Below are 27,883 nucleotides of genomic sequence, written 5' to 3'. Positions count from 1 at the left end.
ATCTGCCTTAAATTCAACTGTTCCAATACTTATCCTCACATCAAATAGTGAAGTCTAAAAGTGCTGTCCTTTTTATTTGATAAAACATGAATGTGTCGAAAGACCTAATAATAAAATGTGACAGTCTGTAGTTTTGTCGCATATGTGACCAATCAAGGAAAGTAGGGACACAAATTATAATAACTGCAAGTTTACAACAGCAAAGGAAAACAGCGTTGACTTTGCATGGACCCAGTCATTTACCTTTCTCAGTTCCAGAGATCAGGGCCCGTGACAGTGTTGGGTTCAGGCTGGAAAGACGCTCCTAGTCCCAGTCCTGTAGAGATTGGGCAGAGGAACTGCATTAGGGGTCGAAATCCCTTGCTGCCCGACCTGCTCCTGCAGAGTCAGCGCTCTTCCCCCTCTTCCTCCTTTCCCAGCAGCCCTGTCCTGTCCCCCCTCAGTCCCTCGGACAGAGTCCCGTGCTTAGCAGAGGTACGTCTGTTGTGAGCTTCAGTGACGGCCTCAGCCACTGGCTCCAGTGCAGTAGAAGTGATTCTCTTGTGTTCTGATGGTGGGAGGTTTTAGCTGTCTGTTAATGATTCTACCCTTTTATGCTACTAATTCTTGTGGCAAACTTCTAACTTATTATAAATGATTAACCAGTATCATTAACTTGTGAATGACACTTAACCCTAGTGGGTTGTTGGGGACGTTTTCGTCCTCTAGGGGGTAAAGTTGAGTCTTATTTTGGCCACAACTTTCTCTGTGTCTGAGCTAATGGAATGATTTTTGGTGACAAATCTTATTTTGACCCATATTTTGGGAAAATGCTTTGAATTTTTTCAAAAACTCAACGGTACACTGTGGGCAAATTCACTACCCTTTCGAGTTGTTCTTGGATGAAAACATCCACTAAATTAAACTGCTGTAAAAATGTACCAGATATTTTTGCATAACTCTATTAATCAACCTCAGTTCTGATCAAAACTACCAAATTTTTTTAAAAAATTCCAAGATTTTAAGTTCATAAATGATGTCACTGATTTTGAAAAAGAAAAAAACACAAAATTACAAATTATAGTGTGTGTGTGTGTGTGTGTGAGAGAGAGAGAGAGAGAGAGAGAGAGAGAGAGAGAGAGAGAGAAAGAGAGGCTGTGAGAGAGACCTTTGTGCACTTACCTTGATGTACAGTATCGGAAAAAATCCAAATATGCACCTCATGCTCTCAGAACTACATGGAGTAAACAATAAAAAAAGAAGTGTGTTTATGCACATGCTGCCTTTTGATGGTCAAAAGTACAGATGGCCTATATGTGAAATGCACGTCTTTTCTTGATGGTAAAGCCAGTTTAAAACCTTAAAATCCTGTAAAAAATCTACTTTGCATTAAATTTATGAACATAATGTATTATGAACCAAAATGCAATGCCAACTTCAAATAAGCTGCAGCTCGCTGGAGGGGTCAAGCTACATAATCATTTCTAAAACTTAGGTACAAGTTGCTTGCTGCTCTTCTCACCATTAAATGACCAGCACGATGCCATGCAAGTGTTTAAATCCATGTACTTTGCTTTTGTTTAGTCTATTCCCTTGTTAAGTCTGACGTCACGTAGCAGCGCTTCCGTGTCCAAACGCTCTATCAGTTACCACGAGAAAACAACAAAAGGTGCTAATATAAACTCACAATGTGATAGAATACTAGCAAAAAAGTTATAATCTTAACCTTTAACTCCATACCGAAGTCCCTGATAGCCAGACAGTGAAAATATAAATATAAAAATATATATATAAAAATTGTGTTAGGGACACTTTGGGCACGGAGACTGTAGTGTATATCGTAAGTTTGAAAGCGTTTAGCTTAAATTATCAATATGAATAAACAATGCTCATAAACGGCTTCTGAGGTCATATTCTCAAGTGAAGCGGGTTGAAGCCTGGACCCGGAAACAGCTCTTCTTACATCATCACTTAACAACCGAATACTTTCACCACCATTAAAAGGCAGCAGGTGCATAAATACACTTTTGTTTACTCCATGTAGTTCTGAGAGCTGAGGTGTACATTTTGGTTTTCTGAAAAACATCAAGGTAAGTGCGCAAAGGTCTCTCACACACTCTGTCTCTCTCTTTCTCAAACACACACACATACACAGACAATATGATATGCTGTTATACTCCATATAGCTTCATATACAAGTCAGAAACTAAGCTTTTTTTGCACAGGCCTATCCAAAGGGTTAATGGTCCCACCTAGTGATCAACTGTAAAAATAACAAATGTTACCAAATCAGTGACATCATTTATGAACTTGGCAATTAAAGAGTTAAATTCTTGGATTTTTTTAAACATTTGGTAGTTTTGATCAGGACTGAAGTTGATTAACAGATTTATGCAAAAAAAAAAAATTGAAAAAAATATGAATCTGATACATTTTTACAGCAGTTTAATTGAGTGGATGTTTTCATCCACGAACAACTCGAAAGGGTAGTGAATTTGAACAATCCACAAGGGTTAACTGATGAGCCAGTCAAATGTTATAATACATGCTCAAGCATTTTCTGACAATCTTTACTGGCTGAAATGAGACTCATGTGACCTATGCATATATCTCGTAGTGGTTTTTATTTGATAATCTCAATAAAATGTATTATAATTATAAATAATAATTTCTAATAAGCAAAAATAAATAAATTATATATACATACATTTATATATATATATATATATATATATATATATATATATATATATATATATGTATAGTGTTCCTGTAGCTCAACTGGTAGAGTGTTAGCAATCAATCTAGCACAAGGTTGGGGGTTCGATTCGCTCGGGAATACATGATAGGTAAAAATTGATAGCCTGAATGCACCGTAACTCACTGTAAGCACTATATATATATATATATATATATATATATATATATATATATATATATATATATATATATATATATATATATATATATATATAATAAAAATATATAATAATGTTAAGTTGGTAGATTGTATGGTCAATTAACACAGAAGCAGTAGCATTTGCCAGTTTCAAGTGGTTATGACCTGACTTTTTGTATCATTCAGGTTCCTTGAGGTTCACTCATGTAAGTTTTTTGTTGGCCTGTATGTGTAAAAGCGGTCTCAGGTTACGTATGTAACCATAGTCCCCTGAGTAGGGAACTAGACACTGTGTCCTCCAGGGGGCGGTTTGGGGAACACCTCGTCGTGACCCGTGTCTGAAGCATACATTGAAAAAACACTTGCCAGCACTTGTTGGCTGGCGACAGCCTCCGACGTCACTACCGGCATGAATATAAATCAGCACCGGGAGAGCTCGTCATTATCTTCTTCGTCTGAAGCTTGCGTCCGAAGCATGGCAGAGAGCTAGAGGACGCAGTGTCTTGTTCCCTACTCAGGGAACTATGTAACCTGAGACCCGTTCCCTTTCGAGGGAACTTCGAACTGCGTCTTCTAGGGGGCGCTTTGGGGAACAGTATACCCACGCTGCCATGCTGAGGGGAATGCAGGCCAGAATCATGGTTAGCGCTAAGTACCAACTCTACCATTTCCATGGGAGTTGCCCCTGGTAAGTTTAGACGGCTGTCTGTGACAGTACCCCTTACGGCCAAAAGGCCTAAGCTACATACCCAACTTAATTGTTAGGGCCTCGGCCCAGGGTAGAGCTGAAGGCTTGGAATCAGGAAAGATTCCTTTAAAGGGATACGGCTAAGAACCTAGCATTTGTATCAAGTCTTGCCTGTCACACAGGGGTACTGCTAGCTTACGCATAAGCTTGCTGAAAGAGCTGTCTCAACAGTTCTCTAGTAGCAACACCCTGTTTAGATAGGTATCCGAGGATACATAGGTGGAGTGCCGCCCAAGATGAACGGGGCTTTTACCAACTCAAGAAAGGGCACGAAGCAACAGCGCGAAGCCCTCACCATATAGGATTTTAGAAAGAACGCAGAATATTAGCGTGCAAACTTACCACAGTGTGAATTTCAGAAAGTGCAAACACTAGCCTTCTGTGCCCATCTTTGATCCTCAGATCGAGACAGACCAGGACCCCTATGTTGTTTGGGCTCAGACCTGGACCTTCATGGAACGAAGGATCTGAAAGCAGCAGAGCGCGCCTTCGTCTCCCTGAACTTCTCAAATCGCCATCTCAATGAAAATACCGAAAAGTTCAGAAGGCGAAAACTGAGCATCGAGCAGAAAGCATTTTCTTTCCTCCCGATGTCTGTTCTTCCACAGATGTCTCTCCGCTGCCACCATGGCCGCCATAGTCCTGCCCATGGCGGAGGGTTGGTAGCATGGAGAGAGATCCGTGGTGCGGCGCAACTCAGCTACTTGATCATAAAAAAGCCCCTGCCTCTATCCAGGTCTCTTAGCAGATCAGTCTGATATGCTTGAAGCACCAGCATTGTGTGTAATGCTACTGCTACTGCGTATGCCTTGCCATTTAAGCGAGATGATTTTCTGAAGGGGCTTAGATGGCAAGGAGGGAGATTAAGAGAGGAGGTTTCCCTTGCAGAAAGAAAAAAATTTCACAGATAAAAATTTATAAATCATTTATACAATTTTTAGCTCTTTCTACAGGGGGCATTCCCTCCTAGCAGCTTTCGCGCATCACCTCAATGTCGGCAGATTACTTTAATGCCGAAACCGATGCATGCGAGAAGAAAACGGCATCTATCATTTCTTTTAAATCTCTGTATGGAGCTCATGCACAAATGAAAGGATCACCTGAGCTGGAGGGCTATGGTCAAAAGGTAATTTTCGCTCAATAACCTCCAACAGCTCTATATACGCAGGACAGGAGAATTGAGAAGCCTCAGCCTCAGCTTCTTCACCATCCTCAAATATCTCCTGCTTTTCCTGGGTAGAAACCCAGCAGAGCACTAACCTCAGTATGGGGAAGTGTTAAAGATATAACATCATCCTCCAAAGGTTCTCTCTCGTCCACCCTCCCCCCCCTTTTTTTTTTTTACAATCGCGATAGGTAAAGTCCCTCTTTAGACCATTCAGACAGATCCACCTGTATTCTCACAAGCTCTTTTTTTCTTCCCCGCCTCAGCGTGGACAGATCCTGAACCGTGGGAAGCAGATGGCTTGCCTTTTGAAAGACGAACGAGAGCAGAGCTTTTTCCATTGAAAAAACGCTCACAATGCACGCAGATTGCCTCCTCAAAGACATCGCGTGCATGCTCTTCACTGAAAAAAAAATGCACAAAGATCGTGTGTGTCATCGGGTGTCAAATAACGCAGACAAAGATGCACACATCATCTAATCGCTTGCTAATTGTCGCAAAAATAAACAGAGAAAGATCGCCCTTACCGGTTCTTTCAGATGCACACTTCAAACAAAACAGTCAGTTGAAGATGGAGAAGATAATGACATGCTCTACCGGTGCTGATTTATAGTCACGCTTGTAGTGACGTCGGAGGCTGTCGCTGGCCAACAAGTTGGTGTTTTTTCAATGTATGCTTCAGACACAGGTCACGAAGAGGTGTTCCCCAAAGCGCCCCCTAGAGGACGCAGTTCGAAGTTCCCTCGAAAAGGGAACTGATTTTCTTACATCAGATGAAATACAGTTGAAACAGAACAGAAAAACTGTTGCTGTGTCATGATGAAGTAAAGTGGATGTTGAGGTGTAGTGATGAGGTAAAGAGAATGTTAAGGCATAGTGATGAGGTAAAGTGATTGTTGACGTGGCGTGGGGAGGTTACGAGAATGTTGAGGTGTAGTGATGAGGTAAAGCGGATGTTGAGGTGTCGTGATGAGTTAAAGAGAATGTTAAGGGGTAGTGATGAGGTAAAGTGATATGTTGAGGTGGCATGGTGAGGTAAATAGAACGTTGAGGTGTATTGATGAGGTATAGCGGATTTTGAGGCGTTGTGATGAGGTAAAGAGAACGTTGCAGTGTAGTGGTGAGGAAAAGTGATTGTTGAGATGTCGTGATGAGGTAAAGTGATTGTTGAGGCATCATGTGATTGCGTAGTGATGAGGTAAAGTGATTGTTGAGGTGGAATGATGAGGTAAAGAGAACGTTGAAGTGTAGTGATGTGGTAAAGTGATTTGTTGAGGCGGCATGATGAGGTAAAGAGAAAATTGAGGTGTAAAGATGAGGTAAATCGATTGTTGAGGCGTCGTGATGAGGTAAAGAGAATGTTGCGGTGTAGTGATGAGGTAAAGTGATTATTGAGGTGTCGTGATGAGGTGAAGTGATTGTTGAGGCGTCATGATGAGGTAAAGCGATTGTTGAGACGTTGTGATGAGGTAAAGGGGACGTTGAAGTGCCGTGAAGAGGTAAGTGTTTGTTGAGGCGTTGTGATGAGGTAAAAGGGACGTTGAAGTGTCTTGAAGAGGTAAAGTAATTGTTGAGGTGGCATGATGAGGTAAAGAGTACGTTGAAGTGTAGTGATGAGGTAAAGAAAAAGTTAAGGCGTAGTGATGAGGTAGAGAATGTTAAGGAGTAGTGATGAGGTAATGAGATTGTTGAGGCAGCATGATGAGGTAAAGAGAAAGTTGAGGTGTAGAGGTGTAGTGATGAGGTAAAGAGAAAGTTGAGGTGTAGTAATGAGGTAAAGAAAACATTGAGGTGTAGTGATGAGGTAAATTGATTATTGAGGTGTCGTGATGAGGTTAAGTGATTGTTGAGGCATTGTGATGAGGTAAAGCGAATGTTGAGGAGTGACAAGGTAAAGAGAATGTTCAGGCATTGTGATGAGGTAAAGGGGACGTTGAGGTGTCTTGAAGAGGTTAAATAATTGTTAAGCGTTGTGATGAGGTAATGGGAATGTTAAGGCGTAGTGATGAGGTAAAGTGATTGTTGAGGTGGCATGATGAGGTAAAGAGAACGTTGAAGTGTAGTGAAGAGGTAAAGAGAATGTTAAAGCATAGTGATGAGGTAGAGAATGTTAAGGCGTAGTGATGAGGTAAAGATATTGTTGAGGCAGCATGATGAGGTAAAGAGAAAGTTGAGGTGTATTGATGAGGTAAAGAGAACGTTGAGGTGTAGTGATGAGGTTAATTGATTGTTGAGGCGTTGTGATGAGGTAAAGAGAACATTGAGGTGTAGTGATGAGGTAAATAAATTATGAGGCGTGATGAGGTAAAGAGAATGTTGAGGCGTCATGATGTGATAAAGTGATTGTTGAAGTGTTGTGATGAGATGAAGGGGACGTTGAGGTGTCGTGAAGTGGTAAAGTGTTTGTTGAGGCGTCAGGATGAGGTAAAGGGGACATTGAAGTGTCTTGAAGAGGTAAAGTAATTGTTGAGGCGTCGTGATGAGGTAATGAGAATGTTGAGCCGTAGTGATGAGGTAAAGTGAAAGTTGAGGCGTTGTGATGAGGTAAAGAGAACACTGAGGTGTAGTGATGAGGTAAAGTGATTGTTGCGGTGTCATGATGAGGTAAAGAGAATGTTGAGGTGTCGTGATGAGGTAAATAAATTATGAGGCGTGATAAGGTAAAGTGATTGTTGAAGCATTGTGATGAGATAATAGGGACGTTGTGGTGTCATGAAGTGGTAAAGTGTTTGTTGGGGCATCAGGATGAGGTAAAGGGGACATTGAAGTGTCTTGAAGAGGTAAAGTAATTGTTGAGGTGTCGTGATGAGGTAATGAGAATGTTAAGGCATAGTGATGAGGTAAAGTGGATGTTGAGGCGTGGTGATAGGGTAAAGCAATTGTTGAGGCATTGTGATTAGATAAAGGGGACATTGAGGTTTTGAGATGAAGTAAATGTGACATTGAGGCATCATATTGAGGTAAAGTAATTGTTGAGGTGTTGTGATGAGGTAAAAGGGGCATTGAGTCATCGTGATGAAGTAAAGTTGGTGTTGGGGTGTCATGATGAGGTAAAAGGGGAATTGAGTAATTGTAATGAGGTAAAGAGGAGGTTGAGGCATTGCAATGAGGTAAAGTGGCCGTTGAGGCGTCGTGATGAGGTAAATCGGCCATTGAGGCATTGTGACAATGTAAAGTGACCGTTGTGATGAGGTAAAGGAGACGTTAATTTGAAAATTGTAGATTGGAGAGTTGCATGTTTCTGACAGGGTGATATTTGAGGTGACATTAGCTGTTTGAATAGTTAGTTACAGATAACAACGTTGTTAAAAAGTCAAAGCTGGAAACTTAATTCACCATTTTGAAAGATGCCACATGCTTCATGCAGATCCAGTACGTTTTTTTTTTTTTTTTTCAGAAGTTGAGGTCAAGTTTTTAACAGTAAAAAAACATAACTGCTAATTACATAAAATAGACCTACTTTTCTTGTATTTCTGTCCCCCTTTTTTTTCTCTCTCTCTTTCTTGCAGGTCATTTATGTATTAATGTGACAGTAAAATAAAATGAATAAAACCATCAGCACTGAGGAACATAGCTGGATATTTATTTATTTATGTTAATAAAATGCACTAAGTGGGATGCTTGTTCGTATTATTGATTTTAAAAATTTGGTTACTGGGCAGATTTTTCCTATTTTAATATCATTATTGTATTATTTATTTATTTATTATTATTACTATTATTATTATTTATTAACACATTTTTTCTAATGTGACCCCATCTGTATAGGTTGTAAGAGATTGGAAAACAGTGACAGCACTCATTATCTTAATTATTGATTTTCATTTTTTCTTTTCTGTTTTTAAAACCAAAGTTAAAACAACATTTCAGTATATGAGGGAGGTGTATGCACTTGAGTTTCTTTACATGACTCATGAGAAGGAGCTCTTTCTTTGCAGAGCTGTCTCTGAATACAGCAGATAATCCAAATGTAATTTAACTGATCCCCAGCAACCAAGAAAAGACAAATGCATTTCTCAAGGTTTCTCCTTCAGCCTGCTTGCATCCATTTCCTGCACTTTTGTTCTTCTTTTCGAATTGTAATCATCATTGTTTTCATCAGTCAATTCATCTTTTTTTCCCACCAACCACCATCAAGTCATTCAGCATGTTTTGTAATCTTTGTGTTTAGCTGTACCTTTTAGACTGTCAGTCTTAAGCTTTTTATAAGCATTATTACAATGAATAAACTAGGGAATGCTTACATTTTCAGTGTTATTCTGCTCTGTTTAGATATTTTCTCATTCTTTGCTCATGTTCTCATAGACTCCCACCGTGCCGAAGCACAAGTCTTCCTCGTCTTTCACACCCTTCATTGACCCGCGCCTCCTCCAGGTCTCTCCATCCACCGGCAGTGCACTCAATAATGCTGGTAAGTGTGATGACTGCTGTTCCCTGTGTGGCCAGCAGAGGACCGTCTCATTGCTGGAGCATCATGGTCCACTGGAAACACGCCATCATAAGAGCCTAACCTAACCTCTAGTTTTTCAGCTTTTGAAGAACACAACAAACAAGTTGAAGATATTTTTTTGTGGTAATCAACATTATGACACAAATGCTGTCGACTGAACCCAAAATAACATGACAGAGATTTTGATGTTTTAATGATTATCAGGACAAGATTATCATGTCCATCATTTGATCTTTTTGTCAGATCTCGGTGCTGCAAGATCTCAAGTGCTGCAAATCTTTATTAGTGAATGTAAAAAAACATATCAAAAGAAAAAATGCTGAAGTAAATTGAGTTTTTAGGATATCTGTTAGAACAGATTTGAACTCAAAGCGCTATAGGATGTTGATCTCCTGGAGCAGCAAAGGGTCCTAAAACATGCAGAAGCGGCCCTGGAGTAGGGGCAGAACGTCCTTAATCTGGAACATGCAGATAAAAGTACCTTGAAGTGAAGGTTTGCTTGTCGGAGCCTAATCTTGTTACAAATTTGTTCAAATAAGTGGTCAGTCCACTATGTCTGTCTAGGATGGAGACTCAAAACAAGGTTGTATCTGTTGTTCTCTCACTGGATGAAGACTCTGAATGTAGAATATATGTTTTCTCACATTTTGAAGGCAGATCAACATTTACGAAGAAAAACGATGTGCAGTTACTATAACTGTAATAAAACGCAGATCAGTTAGCTCCTCACTATCTGAGATCGTTCGCCGGTTTAAGTGAAACAGAACGCATCACATTACACGTCACATCATAATGTCATGTGTCTTTATGGGATCTGTACAGGATATGTGTGAATGCACAATCACTCGCAATGTGAATGAACCATAATTAAATGATCCCGGGACAAATCATGGGACACATCTGCTGTGTATTTTCCGGAATTTTTGTGTGAAAGAGGATCTAGAGAGAAAACACGCTGTGGCATTGAGAATATTCTTCTGAATAAGCATGAGATGGGTTTGTTGGAGTTTGTATAAGTTTTAAGGTTTGAAATCCATTCTGACTAGATTTGGATAGGTCTCTGTGATCTTTCTGTTTCACCCGCCGCTGCTGCACCTGGAGATTCCTAAGGAATATTTGTGCTGGTCACAGGCCAAACTAGCCAGGACTGAGTGAAGAGTTCTTCTTCTTCCCCTCTGAGGTGTCTGCATGTTGTCCTTGCATCTTTATCTGAGGCGATGTTAGTCCACCAAGATCCAATCACAGTGATGCAAACCTTTGTCCACTGCTGTGGTGAGAGAGACGGGCACTGAGAGGCAACTTGGTAAAGGCAAGTTCACACCAAAGATATAAAAGCTGAAACTTCCAAAAGAAAATGATCTGCCACGTCCTAACACGATCTCACTGGATACATCAAAGTGGACTTTTTATATCTATGTGTCCAGTTAGCTTGGTAGTGTAAATGCTCAGAGAGCGTCAGAAATAGAAGGTGGCATCTGTTTACTGTGGTCAAGGAGTCACTGATTATAATGGGTCATGTGACGTGCCGTTCTCATCTGGTGTAGTAGTGTTAGCTGCCAGTATACACGGTGTATCATGTCCAGCTGCTGAACTTCTCATCCAAACAACAGATCGCGTTCAGACACCATAAAGAATTATATGGTTTTTTTTCTTGGGCTTGTGTTGAAAAATCAACATGAAGGCTTTAAGAATGATTGTCTGTGGTTGTTTTGAATGCTAGATTTCTATTTTTTTAAGAGTTTATTTGAAACTCATAAATATAATTTATATATTATATATTTATATTTTTTTAACAAATATAACAATTTATATTATTATTTTTTTCCTCCTTGGTAAACTAATGATATTTTAAGTCCAGTCAAATCAAATGTCATTTAGTTACATGTTTTTAACCTTATATAGTAGTTAATGTAATATACACCCCCATTCAAAAGGAGATCAGTAAGATTTTTTTAATGGTATGATAGAAACCTTTTCTGCACAGCGGCATTTATTTGATCAAAATACCATAAAAAATAGTATCACATAATTTCACTATATTATTGTCCAGCAATTGTAAAAGTCTCTATATAAATAAATGTGGCCTGATTTGATTTAATTCCTCAGCTTACAGTAATGACGCTCGACTGCAGGAGGCTCTGCGGCTGGACGCGTCCCGTAAGGGTTCGGTGGTCAACGTCAATCCTGTCAACACACGGCCACAGAACGACACTCCAGAGATCCGCAAATACAAGAAGAGGTTCAATTCAGAGATCCTGTGTGCTGCTCTCTGGGGTGAGTCATGTTAAAAACCAGTGCCTGACCCTGATCTACAGCGATAATGTTGACTTGACTGCAAATAAATGCACAGACACTATTTAAACATTTAACTATCATTTTGCATTATTGATACACTGTTTTCCTAATGAATGTTGTTCAGTAGCATTGACACAATATATTTTGTTTAAAGCACTATATAAATAATGGTGACTTGACTTGACCCAAAAGACAGAATCAACCACCAGAGTCTGACTGTAAGGGCAGGAACAAAAAATCACCAAAATCAAAGGAACCAAGGCTCTGTGAAATTGATATGCCAGTGCACTTTTTAGCATTTATTTGTCACATGTGCAAAGCATTATTTTGATGAGTTGTTCACTAGTTATCTAAGAGCTGACCCTGATTCTCAAACCTGAAGTAGTGAAGTGAAACTCCAGTAGGATTTGCTCTTAGCGGTGAAAGAAGTGTAGTTCAGTCTTCAATTACAGCAGCTATGAGTCCAGTACTACAGAAACATATGTTGACACTACAGACTGCTTCATCTGTGTACTGTATATATCACTGCAAGACTCTGAAACAACTCAGTTTTATTTCCAGGTATGTTTACACATATGGGAAATTCGTCATAGTGACAGAAGCTTACACGGCAAAGACAAACTTCTCAACATCCAGTCAAGTCCTTGTGTATTAAAAAAAAATATATATCCTGCATGAAACTTTTTTGGGTTTCAGAAAAGTAGCCTATGAACAATGTCATGTGAATTAACACTCAGCATGATTGAAGACCCACATCAGTAATGAGTAATGAGATCAGCGAGTCATCTTGTGTGCTTTGTGGTCACTGAATCACCACTGGCCATCAAACATCAGCAGTGTGACTGACAGAGGTTTCAGTGATTTTGTACATGTCAGTGTGATTGGGACATCAGAGGATTGTCGTGTTGACCTGTCTGTCATATTTTCAGGTGTGAATCTGTTGGTTGGGACAGAGAGCGGCCTCATGCTGCTGGATCGCAGTGGTCAGGGGAAAGTCTACCCGCTCATAAGCCGCAGACGCTTCCAGCAGATGGATGTTTTGGAGGGACTCAATGTGCTTGTGACTATATCAGGTAACGAGATGCATGATCTCTGCATAGTGAAGAGCACCGAAGGAAGGAAGGTTGTTTCTGTGTGTTCATGTAACAGCAGGCATATTTCAATGTCACTGTTGTGTAACATCCTTTCGTGTTATTTGGTTCTCTCAAATACAAGCACGATGTAGTTCCTTTATTTTCATGTTTCTGTCTGTCTCTGTGGTCAAGTCTCAGACATGACATGCGTGATGTGGAAACTGTGATCAGTTTAAAACTGAGAAATTGTGCAAATGCTGTTTGAATATTGCGCTAACACATGCTGTAGATTATCCTTTTTAGACATGGTGAAATATTCCATTACATACACAGACGCTTTTGAAACATCTGTGGGATTTAAGAAACTTTCATTACACTCTTCTGATCCAAATCAGTCTCACAAGATGGTAAACTGGGGAATTTTAGATTTGACAACCCTTCTGACAAAGGGCATCCCAGGAACCACACTTCAATGGTTTGAGTCTTACCTATCAGATAGGTCCTTCAAAATATCTTGGAGAGGTGAGGTGTCCAAGTCACAACATCTAACTACTGGGGTGCCTCAGGGCTCGGTTCTTGGACCACTTCTGTTCTCTGTCTACATGGCATCATTATATTCTGTCATTCAGAAACATGGCTTTTCATATCACTGCTATGCTGATGACACTCAACTCTACCTCTCATTCCCTGATGATCCGACGGTAGCTGCTCACATCTCAGCTTGTCTAACTGACATTTCTTCCTGGATGATGGACCATCAACTTCAACTCAACCTTGCCAAGACAGAACTGCTTGTGATTCCAGCAAACCCATCGTTTCATCACGATTTCACCAGCAAGTTAGGCACATCAACCATAACTCCTTCAAAAACAGCCAGAAATCTTGGAGTGACTTTATTGACATTCCCTCCTGGTGGAATGACCTCCCCAACTCAATCCGAGCATCTTCAAGAATCGGCTAAAAACACACTTTTATTTGACCCTCTAACTCTAGCACTCTCTATTCTAATTATATTATTACTACTTGTCTTCTTTAAGAAAAAAAAAGAGAGAGACCCTCTGACACTAGCATTCCCTAGTCTTTTTCTATTTCTATTATCTGCTTGTTTTGTTTTTATTGATTATAAAAAAAATAAAAAAAAACTTGCTACGTGTACTGTGTTAAGCTAACTGAGAGTTCTCACAGCACTTACATATTATTGCCCTTTTATTCAGAATGCTTCTGTTGTACTCACTTGTACGTTGCTTTGGATATAAGCATTTGCTAAATGTAATGTAAATGAAATAGAGCTGATAATCTATCATTCATCTGACTGTCTAACTCATTAATAATGGCACAGGACAGTTTGAAATGAACTCTTAAATGGCGTTCTCCCAAATACTGAAGCATGAAACTGGCATGGGAACCTTGCAGTGGATCTCCGTGTGCTGCTGTTTGACTCCTTTACACATTTCAATAGCCCTTCAGAGTAATTGAGCTGATACAACATACCTCCATATACAGCCAGAACATTTAGCCCAGCACACAGCATTGATCTGGGTCTTCTGGAAGTTTGGTCTGGACCAAAAGAGCAAGAGAACTGAACTACATTTAATGTATTTTTCTTGTAGGGAAGAAGAATAAATTGCGGGTGTATTATCTGTCCTGGCTGAGGAACAAGATCCTCCATAATGACCCTGAGGTGGAAAAGAAGCAGGGCTGGACCACCGTAGGAGATCTAGAGGGATGTGTGCACTACAAAGTTGGTATGTGTTCAAATCTGAACGATTCTGTGTCGCTTTGTTATTTCTGCTCCTTATTCAGGCATTGATCTGATCGTCTGCATTTGTCACACAATACTTGCACTGACGTGTGTGCTTTGTTTTGTCTGTAGTGAAGTATGAGAGGATCAAGTTCTTGGTTCTGGCCCTGAAGAATTCAGTAGAAGTATACGCGTGGGCTCCCAAACCGTACCATAAATTCATGGCTTTCAAGGTGAATACACTAGAATGACCGTGAGTGTGATGTTCTGATCTAAGCAGGAGTCTGTCTAGGCCAGTGCTTCTCAACTGGTTTGGCCATGGCACCCACATTTTCCCATGGTCATCAAGCAGTCCCAAACTAGTTTTTGTTAATACGATTATATTAGTATGAGACACCACAGTCATTGAACATATACAAAATAACACGAGGTGAAAATAACACAGCATTTTGGGTTATGGAAACATCAGTTACCATGGTTAATAATAAAATTGAAACATGGAAACTGCTCCTGAATAGAATGAATATCATACCCACATGCCAGTCTTCCCCAGCGAACACACGCATGGCCAGTTATGTGGTTCATTGGTGCTTTACTTTTATTTCCCATGTTGCATGCTCATGGTTTCTTTTGCGCTTTAGTGAAATGACATACAGTGCACACTACGAGCACAGTATAAGCAATACATTTTTTAAGCAATTTGAACAATTTATTCAATGCGTTAGAAGAAGTGTAAGAACATGTTTATATGTGTATGTGAACATTGTTCTGCTGGAAATTTTGTGTGAGTACAGAAGTGTTCAACTTCTACACACAGTTGCTAGTGAATGTTAGCATGCTTTATTTTTAATTTGATAAAAATGGTTCATCTAGGTATTTTCATCTTTCAGCTATGAAATCATGTACATTGGCAGTGTGACGTTATTGTCCATGAGATTTGATTCTGTGAGACCAGCACTCTTGGTTTCAGTGTTGGTTTAGGTGACCATCGATGACCAGCAGCTGGTTTCTAGAGTAAGAGAGCGGTGGACTCAGGCTTTGTGTTTCTCTCACTGCACCTCCACTCACAAGCTTTCCCTCGAGCACTGAAGCTTTACATGAACATTTATCAATGATTGCAAACAATAAGAACAATAACTATGAAGTTTTTAGCCTCCCAAAAAACAACACTGAGGGACAATATTGCTGGAATCGCTTTCAAATCGATAAATAACAACATTGACAGCCAATCAGAGTCCAGCTGACTTTCAAGAGCTTGAGCGTTTAAAGTGGCAGATGACAAAACTAATAAAGAGAACATTATCATGTGCTGGCCTGGATGCTAATGTAGTTATCGTTCTTGGTGTGAATAGGCCTTATAATGGAGATATGCTGATATTGTTTATGATTTTGAAGATTCTCACAATGAAAGAATGACAAATCTTTGTGTGGTAGTCGTTCGGTGATCTGGTGCACAAGCCGCTGCTGGTTGACCTCACAGTTGAAGAAGGCCAAAGGTTAAAGGTCATCTATGGGTCCTTCTCTGGCTTTCATGCTGTGGATGTGGACTCAGGAGCCGTCTATGACATTTATCTGCCAACTCACGTATGTACTGCTGGTGAAAAAAGCATCTGAATTTGTCCAGCTGTGTTTTCCTGACTCTTCACCATCCTCTTTCTTCATTGTTTCAGATTCAGACCAGTATTCAGTCACATGCCATCATCATCCTGCCAAACACCGATGGCATTGAGCTGCTGGTGTGTTATGAAGACGAGGGCGTGTATGTCAACACCTACGGCCGCATCACCAAAGACGTGGTGCTCCAGTGGGGCGAGATGCCCACCTCTGTGGGTGTGTGCCTATTCAATCATCACCAGAGTATTTTACTAGTCAATAACTGTCAGTATGGTTACATGTAGTTATAGACAAGCGTACAAGTATACGTGACACACTGCATTACTGAATATGTATCACACCAGCCGCTCTAAAGGCAACAGTTCAGTGCCCAGAACAGCTATTAACATCGTCAGAATGGACCAGCTCTAGTTTTATTACAGCTAATGATGGTGTGACGTGTCAGTTTGATTTCTTTCTGTCTTGTGACTGTCTTTTCCATCTATACCCTTTTTCCTTAAAAATTGATAAAGTCTCCAATTTCCATATATAAGTCTATCCTACTACTTTAGTTTGCTTTTGAGTGGTGTTTGCTTTCAGTCCTGACTGTAAGCCTGGCTTATTTATTAGATAATTTACTCAGATATTAAATAGGCAGGACAAACGGCCAGTGTTGATTTTTAGGGATCCAAGCACCAGGTGAGTTCGTACTGATTTTCTTCTTTTCCTCATTGCTGCCGTAAAAGATTATTGGCGTCCTAGACCATTAATTATAGAGACTCCAGACTTGGTCCCAAACGTGCACATCTACTCAGTCACAGACACACCCACTCACTCTCGTCCCCACCCCACTCATAGCATGCAGGAGGTGGGAAGTCGTGGCCTAGTGGTTAGACAGTTTGACTCCTTATCCTAAGGTTTTGGGTTCGAGTCTCGGGCTGGCAGTACCACGACTGAGGAGCCCTCGAGCAAGGCACCGATCCCCAACTGCTCCCCGGGCGCCGCAGCATAAATGATGAACACTGCTCTGTGTGTGTGTGTGTGTGTCTGTGTGTGTGTTCACTGCTCCAGGTATGTGTATTCGCAGTGTGTGTGTGTGTGTTCACTGCTCCGGGTGTGTATTCGCAGTGTGTGTGTGTGTGTTCACTGCTCCGGGTGTGTGTTCACTGCTCCGGGTGTGTGTTCGCAGTGTGTGTGTGTGTTCACTGCTCCGGGTGTGTGTTCGCAGTGTGTGTGTGTGAGTGTTTGTGTGTGTGTGTTCACTGCTCCGGGTGTGTGTTCACAGTGTGTGTGTTCACTTCTCCGGGTGTGTGTTCGCAGTGTGTGTGTGAGTGTTTGTGTGTGTGTGTTCATTGCTCCGGGTGTGTATGTGTGTGTACTGTGTGTGTGGGAACTTTGGATGGGTTAAATGCAGAGCACAAATTCTGAGTATGGGTCTCCATACTTGGCTGTGTGTCACGTCACTTTCAGGAAGAGCAATTTTTTTTCTTTTTCTTTACTTTTTAATTACCTGTTTATTAACTCACTGTACATTTTCTAATGGTTTTTAAGTATGTTACAATGTTGTATTATAATGTAATTGTTGTTTTACTTTGTCTCCATTTACAAACCAAAATTGTACAATTATAGTCCGTTTGCGACCCGTGCCTTTGCACCACCTGGTGGTAATTTCCCGGATATCTTTAACACGCTTCTCAGTATGTCATGTCACTTTTGTTGAATCTAAGTACACTCGCTAGTGCTTCCACCGTCTCTTCTGGGGCTTACAGTCCCACCTTGGTACAAAGTGGCTCAACTGAGTCTTGAACAAAGCTGGAGATGGTCAGCACTGCTGCTTATTTCCTTTTGTTTTCATCAACATTTGAGAAATTAAAAACCTTTTTTTTTTTACTCTGCTTTCTGCGCAAACTCACTTTATATTTAATATGAATGAATGTCCCCTTATCTGTTTAATGAACAGCATTAATGCACTCAATCAATAAATGATCCCAGTCAACAGTGTGACTGAGAGAGACTTAGTTTAGCCTAGCCTAGCTGCCAGTGTGTGTATCTGTGAGCACATTGTTATTTCTCACCTGTATCTTGTTGTGTTTCTTGCAGCTTATATCCGCTCTAACCAGATCATGGGCTGGGGAGAGAAGGCCATAGAGATCCGCTCGGTGGGAACAGGCCACTTGGATGGAGTTTTCATGCACAAAAGAGCACAAAGGCTCAAGTTTCTGTGTGAGAGAAATGACAAGGTGTGTTTATTTAGTTTTTTGGTGTTCTTGCTGTGAAATCAGATCTTGGGCCATGCCTGTGATCCCAAAAAAACCTGTCCTTAAGCAATGGATCAAGAAAATTAAGAATATTTTTTTTAAATTTTAATGAGATTATTTTTGCTTTAAGAATGATGAAGTTGTATTATTTCCATGTTTAACAGTAATAATAGTGTGATGGGAAACATTGAGAATAACATCCAGACTCTTTGCAGTAATGAATTGTTACAGTGCTATCAAATCCAAATCAAAGTTTGTGTTTTCATAATATATCCGACTGTGTTTATTTATATGTGAATTGTATATAAACACGCACACGTGTGTGTGTGTGTGTGTGTGTGTGTGTATATATATATATATATATATATATATATATATATATATATATATATATGTGTGTGTGTGTGTGTGTGTGTGTGTAAGAAATATTTATGTGTGTGTGTAATTATTTGATCCCCTGCTGATTTTGTATGTTTGCCCACTGACAAAGGAATTATCAGTCTATAATTAAGGATAATAATAATAAAGGAGCAATCAATCAGTCATCATCAAGAAGCTTGGTAAGGAGAAGAGAACTGTTGGTGTGATTATTTGGAAAAGGAAGAAATACAAAACAAGCATCAGTCTGCCTCGCTCTGGAGCTCCGTGCAAGATCTTGCCTCATTGGGTGATGCAAATGTCTTCACGGCTAAAACATCCTACTACCACAACAAAACGAACAACTGTTTTGACGCTCGGATACTCTTCAAAACTTTCTCTTCTCTTCTTAGGCCCCGTCAACACGGAGACGGAGCTTACCCCAATCCGATCTTTTTTTTCCTCGTCTCAAGAAATATCCGCGTCCACACTAAACCGCATAATGATGTAGTATACATGCCAGACCAGTATGTGGTGCTGTAATTATGCCACAGAGATACACTAAAAACAGAGAAGAAGACTTGGACTATGCTCATAAACCTTGCGCGTGGTACACAAATGAACATGCAACAATACATTTATTAATCAGTGTTAATGTTAGTAATTAATAAAAAGACAATCATTCAGTGTTTGTTCATGTTTTTGTTGCTGTTACGTGACGTAGAGCTGTCTAACTAGGGGGGAGACGTGGGCTGATGACGTCATCGTTTCAGAAAATATACGGATTAGCCGTCCAGACGTACAGTATTGTTCAAAATAATAGCAGTACAATGTGACTGACCAGAATAATCAAGGTTTTTAGTATATTTTTTATTGCTACGTGGCAAACAAGTTACCAGTAGGTTCAGTAGATTGTCAGAAAACAAACAAGACCCAGCATTCATGATATGCACGCTCTTAAGGCTGTGCAATTGGGCAATTAGTTGAAAGGGGTGTGTTCAAAAAAATAGCAGTGTCTACCTTTGACTGTACAAACTCAAAACTATTTTGTACAAACATTTTTTATTTCTGGGATTTAGCAATCCTGTGAATCACTAAACTAATATTTAGTTGTATGACCACAGTTTTTTAAAACTGCTTGACATCTGTGTGGCATGGAGTCAACCAACTTGTGGCACCTCTCAGCTGTTATTCCACTCCATGATTCTTTAACAACATTCCACAATTCATTCACATTTCTTGGTTTTGCTTCAGAAACAGCATTTTTGATATCACCCCACAAGTTCTCAATTGGATTAAGGTCTGGAGATTGGGCTGGCCACTCCATAACATTAATTTTGTTGGTTTGGAACCAAGACTTTGCCCGTTTACTAGTGTGTTTTGGGTCATTGTCTTGTTGAAACAACCATTTCAAGGGCATGTCCTCTTCAGCATAGGGCAACATGACCTCTTCAAGTATTTTAACATATGCAAACTGATCCATGATCCCTGGTATGCGATAAATAGGCCCAACACCATAGTAGGAGAAACATGCCCATATCATGATGCTTGCACCTCCATGCTTCACTGTCTTCACTGTGTACTGTGGCTTGAATTCAGAGTTTGGGGGTCGTCTCACAAACTGCCTGTGGCCCTTGGACCCAAAAAGAACAATTTTACTCTCATCAGTCCACAAAATGTTCCTCCATTTCTCTTTAGGCCAGTTGATGTGTTCTTTGGCAAATTGTAACCTCTTCTGCACATGCCTTTTTTTTAACAGAGGGACTTTGCGGGGGATTCTTGAAAATAGATTAGCTTCACACAGACGTCTTCTAACTGTCACAGTACTTACAGGTAACTCCAGACTGTCTTTGATCATCCTGGAGGTGATCATTGGCTGAGCCTTTGCCATTCTGGTTATTCTTCTATCCATTTTGATGGTTGTCTTCCGTTTTCTTCCACGTCTCTCTGGTTTTGCTCTCCATTTTAAGGCATTGGAGATCATTTTAGCTGAACAGCCTATCATTTTTTGCACCTCTTTATAGGTTTTCCCCTCTCTAATCAACTTTTTAATCAAAGTACGCTGTTCTTCTGAACAATGTCTTGAACGACCCATTTTCCTCAGCTTTCAAATGCATGTTCAACAAGTGTTGGCTTCATCCTTAAATAGGGGCCACCTGATTCACACCTGTTTCTTCACAAAATTGATGACCTCAGTGATTGAATGCCACACTGCTATTTTTTTGAACACATCCCTTTCAACTAATTCAACTAATTGCCCAATTGCACAGCCTTAAGAGCATGCATATCATGAATGCTGGGTCTTGTTTGTTTTCTGACAATCTACTGAATCTACTGGTAACTTGTTTGCCACGTAGCAATAAAAATATATACGAAAAACCTTGATTATTCTGGTTAGTCACATTGTACTGCTATTATTTTGAACAATACTGTATGTATCCGTATGTATCCACTCTGGGACCCGGTTTCAAAAAATAGCGGTTTCACCTGATGAAAACGCCGGATCCGTGTGGACGAAACGCCTATCCGATAAAAAATGTGTGCGTATTCACAGAAACGCGTCTCCGTGTGGACAGGGCCTTAATTTGCCTCTACCTCCTCCTCCATTGACTCTTACAGCGGACAACTTTGCAGTTTTCTTCACAAAAAAGACAAGATCCATCAGTGACCAATTCTCCACACTGCAGACTAAGGACAACTTCACAATGACCGATGCACACTCTCTCTCCTCCTTCTCTCCACTCTCAGAGATGGACGTCTCCAAACTTCTCCTGTCCAGTCATCCTACCACTTGTCCACTTGATCCGATCTCAAATCACCTCCTTCAAGCGATCTCTTCTTCAGTCATTCCTTCACTTACTCACATTATCAACTTCTCCCTTCACTCTGGAACATTTCCCTCAGCATTCAAGCAGGCTCGGGTAAACCCACTGCTCAAGAAACCATCACTAAATCCAGCGCTTCTTGAAAACTACAGACCTGTATCCCTTCTTCCATTCATTGCAAAGACACTTGAGCGGGCTGTGTTCAACCAGCTTTCTATGTTCCTTGTACAGAACAACCTCCTGGACAGCAACCAATCTGGCTTCAAAAGTGGCCACTCAACTGAGACTCTGCTCTGCTCTCGGTTACTGAAGCCCTGCGACTAGCAAGAGCAGCTTCAAAATCCTCAGTACTCATCTTACTGGACCTGGCTGCTGCTTTTGACACCGTTAATCACAAGTCCTACCTCTCCGATAGATCCTTCAGGGTGTCTTGGATGTTTTTAATTAACAACAACTTGCTACTGGGGTTCCTCTAGGCTCAGTACATGGACCACTTCTCTTCTCAATCTACATGACGTCATTAGTATCTTTCATTTTTCTATCTGTCTTTTCTTGTCACTGCTATGCTGATGACACCCAACTCTACTTCTCATTCCAACCAGATGACCCGACGGTAGCTGCTCGCATTTCAGCCTGTCTGAGTGACATTTCTAGCTGGATGAATGACCATCACCTTCAGCTTAACCTTACGAAGACAGAACTCCTGGTGATTCCAGCTAACCCATTGCTTCATCACAACTTCTCTATACAGCTGGGCTCGTCAACCATAACTCCTTCGAGGACAGACAGAGACCTAGGAGTTGTGATGGATCATCAGTTAAGCTTCACTGACCACATTGCTACAACGACCCGGTCCTGCAGGTTTGCCTTATACAACATTAGGAAGATTAGACCCTTCCTGTCAGAGCAAGCCATCCAACTTCTTGTCCAAGCTCTTGTTCTCTCCAGACTGGACTATGGTAATGCTCTCCTGGCTCTTCCTGCATGTACTGTCAAGCCTCTGCAAATGATCCAGAATGCAGCAGCGAGGGTTGTCTTCAATGAGCCAAAAACAGCTCATGTTACTCCCCTCCTCATCAGGTTACACTGGCTACCAGTAGCTGCTCGCATCAAATTCAAGGTACTGATGCTTGCCTACAAGACGACCACTGGCACGGCACCAACATACCTAAACTCACCGGTTAAATCTTATGTTCCTACCAGAAGTTTGCGTTCTGCAAGTGAACAACGCCTTGTGGTGCCATCCCAAAGAAGTTCAAAATCACTCTCACGGACCTTTTCCTGGACTGTGCCCAGCTGGTGGAATGACCTCCCAATCTCAATTCGTACAGCTGAGACTTTACTCATTTTCAAGAAACATCTAAAGAATCATCTTTTCGCCAGCACTTAACCAACTAATACTAGCACTTTTCTTTCTTTTCTTGTCTTTCATAAAAAATAAAACAAAAAGCCTGGCTATGTGTTCTATACTAGACTAACTGAGACTTGTCATGGCACTTGTATACTGTTGTTCTCTTGTTGACCTGACTGCTTCTATTGTTCTCATTTAAAAGTCACTTTGAATAAAAGCGTCTGCTAAAAGATTAAATGTAAATGTTAAATGATCATATGAAAGGTGAGGGATCCGCCCTGAACTATAAGAGAGGAGCTTGTTAATGATCTTAAGGCAGTTGGGACCACAGTCACCTAAAAACATTGGTGACACACTAAACCTCAATGGACTGAAATCCTGCAAAGAACATCTAATGATTCAGAGAAGGATTGGGAGAAAGTGCTGTATGAGACCAAACTTGAGCTCTTTGGCATGAACTTGACTTACTGTGTTTGGAGGGAGAGAGATGCTGACTAAGAACACCATTCCTACAGTCAAGCACGGAGCTGAAACATTATGGTTTGGGGCTGTCTTTCTGCTAAGGGCACAGAGAGACTTAACCACATCAAGGGGCAAATGAACAAGGCCGTATACTGTAAAATATTGGACAAGAACCTTGTTTCCTCAGCCGGAACACTGAAGATGGGTCATGGATGGATCTTCCAGCATACATCGAAACATACTGCCAAGGCAACAAAGGAGTGTCTCAAGGAGAAACACATGAAGGTCACGGAGGGGCCGAGCCAGTGTCCAGACCTCCATCCTCTAGAAGATCTATGGAGGGAGAATCAACAACCAATAAACCTTAAGGATTTAGATTACCTTTTACAGAGGATCTGTAAAGAGAAGTGGACGAACGTCCCTCCTGAGATGTGTGCAAAGCTGCTGACCTCTGACCCCTGCGCTTGCCAACAAGGGTTTCTTCACCAAGTACTAAGTCATGTTTTGCTCGGAGATCAAATACTTATTAATAGGAAAACTAATTTATAACTTTTATGAAGTGCAGTTTTCTGGATGTTTTCGTTGTTATTCTGTCTCCAAATGTTTAAATAAACCTACCATTAAAATTATAGACTAGTCATTTCTTAGTCAGTGGGCAAACATACAAAAACAGCTGGGGATCAAATATTTTTTCCCCCCTCAGTGTGTATGTATATATATATATATATATATATATATATATATATATATATATATATATATATATATACAGTATTGTTCAAAATAATAGCAGTACAATGTGACTAACCAGAATAATCAAGGTTTTTCGTATATTTTTTATTGCTACGTGGCAAACAAGTTACCAGTAGGTTCAGTAGATTCTCAGAAAACAAATGAGACCCAGCATTCATGATATGCACGCTCTTAAGGCTGTGCAATTGGGCAATTAGTTGAATTAGTTGAAAGGGGTGTGTTCAAAAAAATAGCAGTGTGGCATTCAATCACTGAGGTCATCAATTTTGTGAAGAAACAGGTGTGAATCAGGTGGCCCCTATTTAAGGATGAAGCCAACACTTGTTGAACATGCATTTGAAAGCTGAGGAAAATGGGTCGTTCAAGACATTGTTCAGAAGAACAGCGTACTTTGATTAAAAAGTTGATTAGAGAGGGGAAAACCTATAAAGAGGTGCAAAAAATGATAGGCTGTTCAGCTAAAATGATCTCCAATGCCTTAAAATGGAGAGCAAAACCAGAGAGACGTGGAAGAAAACGGAAGACAACCATCAAAATGGATAGAAGAATAACCAGAATGGCAAAGGCTCAGCCAATGATCACCTCCAGGATGATCAAAGACAGTCTGGAGTTACCTGTAAGTACTGTGACAGTTAGAAGACGTCTGTGTGAAGCTAATCTATTTTCAAGAATCCCCCGCAAAGTCCCTCTGTTAAAAAAAAAGGCATGTGCAGAAGAGGTTACAATTTGCCAAAGAACACATCAACTGGCCTAAAGAGAAATGGAGGAACATTTTGTGGACTGATGAGAGTAAAATTGTTCTTTTTGGGTCCAAGGGCCACAGGCAGTTTGTGAGACGACCCCCAAACTCTGAATTCAAGCCACAGTACACAGTGAAGACAGTGAAGCATGGAGGTGCAAGCATCATGATATGGGCATGTTTCTCCTACTATGGTGTTGGGCCTATTTATCGCATACCAGGGATCATGGATCAGTTTGCATATGTTAAAATACTTGAAGAGGTCATGTTGCCCTATGCTGAAGAGGACATGCCCTTGAAATGGTTGTTTCAACAAGACAATGACCCAAAACACACTAGTAAACGGGCAAAGTCTTGGTTCCAAACCAACAAAATTAATGTTATGGAGTGGCCAGCCCAATCTCCAGACCTTAATCCAATTGAGAACTTGTGGGGTGATATCAAAAATGCTGTTTCTGAAGCAAAACCAAGAAATGTGAATGAATTGTGGAATGTTGTTAAAGAATCATGGAGTGGAATAACAGCTGAGAGGTGCCACAAGTTGGTTGACTCCATGCCACACAGATGTCAAGCAGTTTTAAAAAACTGTGGTCATACAACTAAATATTAGTTTAGTGATTCACAGGATTGCTAAATCCCAGAAAAAAAAAATGTTTGTACAAAATAGTTTTGAGTTTGTACAGTCAAAGGTAGACACTGCTATTTTTTTGAACACACCCCTTTCAACTAATTGCCCAATTGCACAGCCTTAAGAGCGTGCATATCATGAATGCTGGGTCTTGTTTGTTTTCTGACAATCTACTGAACCTACTGGTAACTTGTTTGCCACGTAGCAATAAAAAATATACTAAAAACCTTGATTATTCTGGTTAGTCACATTGTACTGCTATTATTTTGAACAATACTGTATATGTGTGTGTGTCTGTGTGTGTTTACAAAATTTATACTTATTTACGTATTTACATAATATAGTTGACTGTGTAAATTTATATTTACATATAAACACACACAGTCAACTATATTATGTAAACACAAACTTTGATTGTATATGCAATTAATTGTTTCAACGTAATTGCATAAAAAATTGTAAAGGTCCTAAAGCAACTATTTTCTTCCTGGAATATATGATCGCGTCAGTGTTTTGATGTTGGAGTGATGTATGTCCTGAGCGTTACAGAGCATGAGTGATCTGTGAGCAGGTAGCTGTGGTTTTAACACGTCTGTCTTCATGTGTTTCCCACAGGTTTTCTTTGCATCTGTGCGTTCTGGAGGCGCGAGTCAGGTGTACTTCATGACGCTGGGCCGCACCTCTCTGCTCAGCTGGTAAAGCAGGAGTCTGAGCCATCGATGGAGTTTCTCGACACGATCAGCCGAGGCCAGGCCACACGAACGGTCCGAGCCCGCTGCAGGACTGACAAACCGGCAAACACACATAACTGAACCTGCTGCCTGAGGAACGACTCGAGTATCTCCTGTATTATTGCTCGTCTGTGTAAATGTCTTTCTCTAGAGTTTAATACAATCTGACTCCGCTGAGAGGAACGCTGACATCCTGCTGTTGTGCCACATATAGTGTTCTGACAGTGGTGAAACACAAAATGGCTTTGTTTTGTCATGTATTTTTATTTATGGCTTGTATTTATTTCTAGGTTGTTCTTTGTTTTTACTAAACAGAGTAGTTCCAGTAATGTGGAGCTTGAAATGTTTCCTGACAGTGTTCCCAGTGTGCTCTCAGGTAATGGTCATGTGACGTCAGCCGGAAGCGGACCGCTGCGTCAAACACATGGGTTTGGATGAATAAGTTTGTTTAGGCTCTCTGTTGCCTCTCCTCCTCCTCTGGTCTGCTCTCATGGCATCTATTCTCATTCATTTTTTATTGTCTCTAACCCTCTTTTTCCTTCTGTCATGTGTCCGATGAGTTTTAATCAGGCTTTTGACCTGTCCTGTCCTTTTTTAAGAAACCATGAGTGAAAGCTTGTTCTGGCATTTCATGCATTGGAGCCAGAAAACTGAAACTGAACTGTCCACTCAACATCCAGAGCAGAGAGCACCGTTACAGACCTGACATTCAATTCATTTGGGAAGAGTTTGAATGGTTTTAGAGATGTGTGAATGCAGAGCATCACAAACAGAGGAGTATCTCTGTTAGGGAAACACCAACTTCAGCCGGATGTGAGACTGTCATGGACTCTGATTACTATGATCTGAAACTGAACTGTGTGTATTCATGAAAGGCAGGACTGAGAGATGAAGCGGCTGAACCAAAGGAAAGAGATGAGCGCTCACGCACAGCGCTGCTTCTGTACTGTCTTCTCTTCTCTTCCTGCTTTTAAAGTTTCCACACACACACACACACACTCTCTCTCTTCTGCTGATTGGAGTGAATCTGTTGTGGTAACTGGAGTTATTTTCTCTGTTTAGTTCATCTCTCCTCACACACTCCAGATTTATATCTTCTATAAGTTCTATATTTATGTTACTTGTGTTAAATAGTATTAGATCATACGATTTTAACTAAGCTGTTGAACTTTCAGTAAGATTTGTCATAAGAAGAATGTGATTTGTGCCAATGGCAAAACTTCACTAAAAGTGAAGCGTACGTGTTTAGAAACAGCCACGAAATGAAAACTGCTTTGGTGGCTTCTTTAAGTTTTATCTGTGAAGTGAATTCTGGGTCCGTCATACAGTTAAACACAGTTTCAGGTGTTGCCCTGATACAATGAGTCAGCTGGAACAAAGAAGAACGGTTTAAACAAGCAAAGTTTTGTCAATCTTATGTTCATTGTTGTGTTTCATTTGAAGATTTGTTTATGTTTTATTTCAGCCATCATTGTCGTTGATTGATTAATAATCCAGCTGGTGTTGTGACTCTCTGGAGCTGGTTGTGTTTTCAGTCGTGGCACTGTACCGTACGTCCTCACTCTATATGACAGGAAGTCCTGTATGTTCCTGATGTTTTTCTTTGGAAATAAATTGGGTTTACTTTAAGGAGGGATGCCTGTGTTATTTGTGCTGTTTGTAGAGGGCTGGTGTAAATGAAGTTTCTTCTGTGTTTGGGAAGGTTTCTAGAGAAACAAACACCTGCTGTTGTTCTGTTTAGTAGTCCTAACCACATCTAATAGCAGGAACAGATCTGTCTCAGTCCATGATGTGCTCCACTGCTGCTGGCTGGACACACCACATACTACTTTAGAT

The 27,883-nt window shown here is 40.5% G+C and overlaps 1 protein-coding gene across 2 annotated transcripts in view; it reads left to right on the top strand.

Annotated features, from left to right (window-relative positions):
• Positions 1-27,676, top strand: part of LOC128019384 (mitogen-activated protein kinase kinase kinase kinase 4) — a 79,850-nt gene extending 52,174 nt beyond the window's left edge. Inside the window, exons 18-27 of one of the 2 annotated variants that reach the window (XM_052605346.1) lie at positions 253-474; positions 9,097-9,202; positions 11,348-11,515; positions 12,466-12,609; positions 14,220-14,354; positions 14,483-14,583; positions 15,785-15,934; positions 16,021-16,180; positions 18,044-18,183; positions 25,932-27,676. In XM_052605346.1, the coding sequence (XP_052461306.1) occupies positions 253-474; positions 9,097-9,202; positions 11,348-11,515; positions 12,466-12,609; positions 14,220-14,354; positions 14,483-14,583; positions 15,785-15,934; positions 16,021-16,180; positions 18,044-18,183; positions 25,932-26,015 (1,410 nt within the window). In that variant the 3' untranslated portion in view covers positions 26,016-27,676. The remainder of the gene's footprint in view (positions 1-252; positions 475-9,096; positions 9,203-11,347; positions 11,516-12,465; positions 12,610-14,219; positions 14,355-14,482; positions 14,584-15,784; positions 15,935-16,020; positions 16,181-18,043; positions 18,184-25,931) is intronic. The other variant, XM_052605347.1, reaches the window with a different exon arrangement.
• The last annotated feature ends 207 nt before the right edge of the window (positions 27,677-27,883 follow it).

Source organism: Carassius gibelio, chromosome A9, assembly GCF_023724105.1.
Source record: "Carassius gibelio isolate Cgi1373 ecotype wild population from Czech Republic chromosome A9, carGib1.2-hapl.c, whole genome shotgun sequence".
In the NCBI taxonomy this organism is placed as follows: Eukaryota; Metazoa; Chordata; class Actinopteri; order Cypriniformes; family Cyprinidae; genus Carassius; species Carassius gibelio.
The sequence above is the reverse complement of the archived record's forward strand: the minus strand, read 5'-3'. Positions and strand labels throughout refer to the sequence as shown.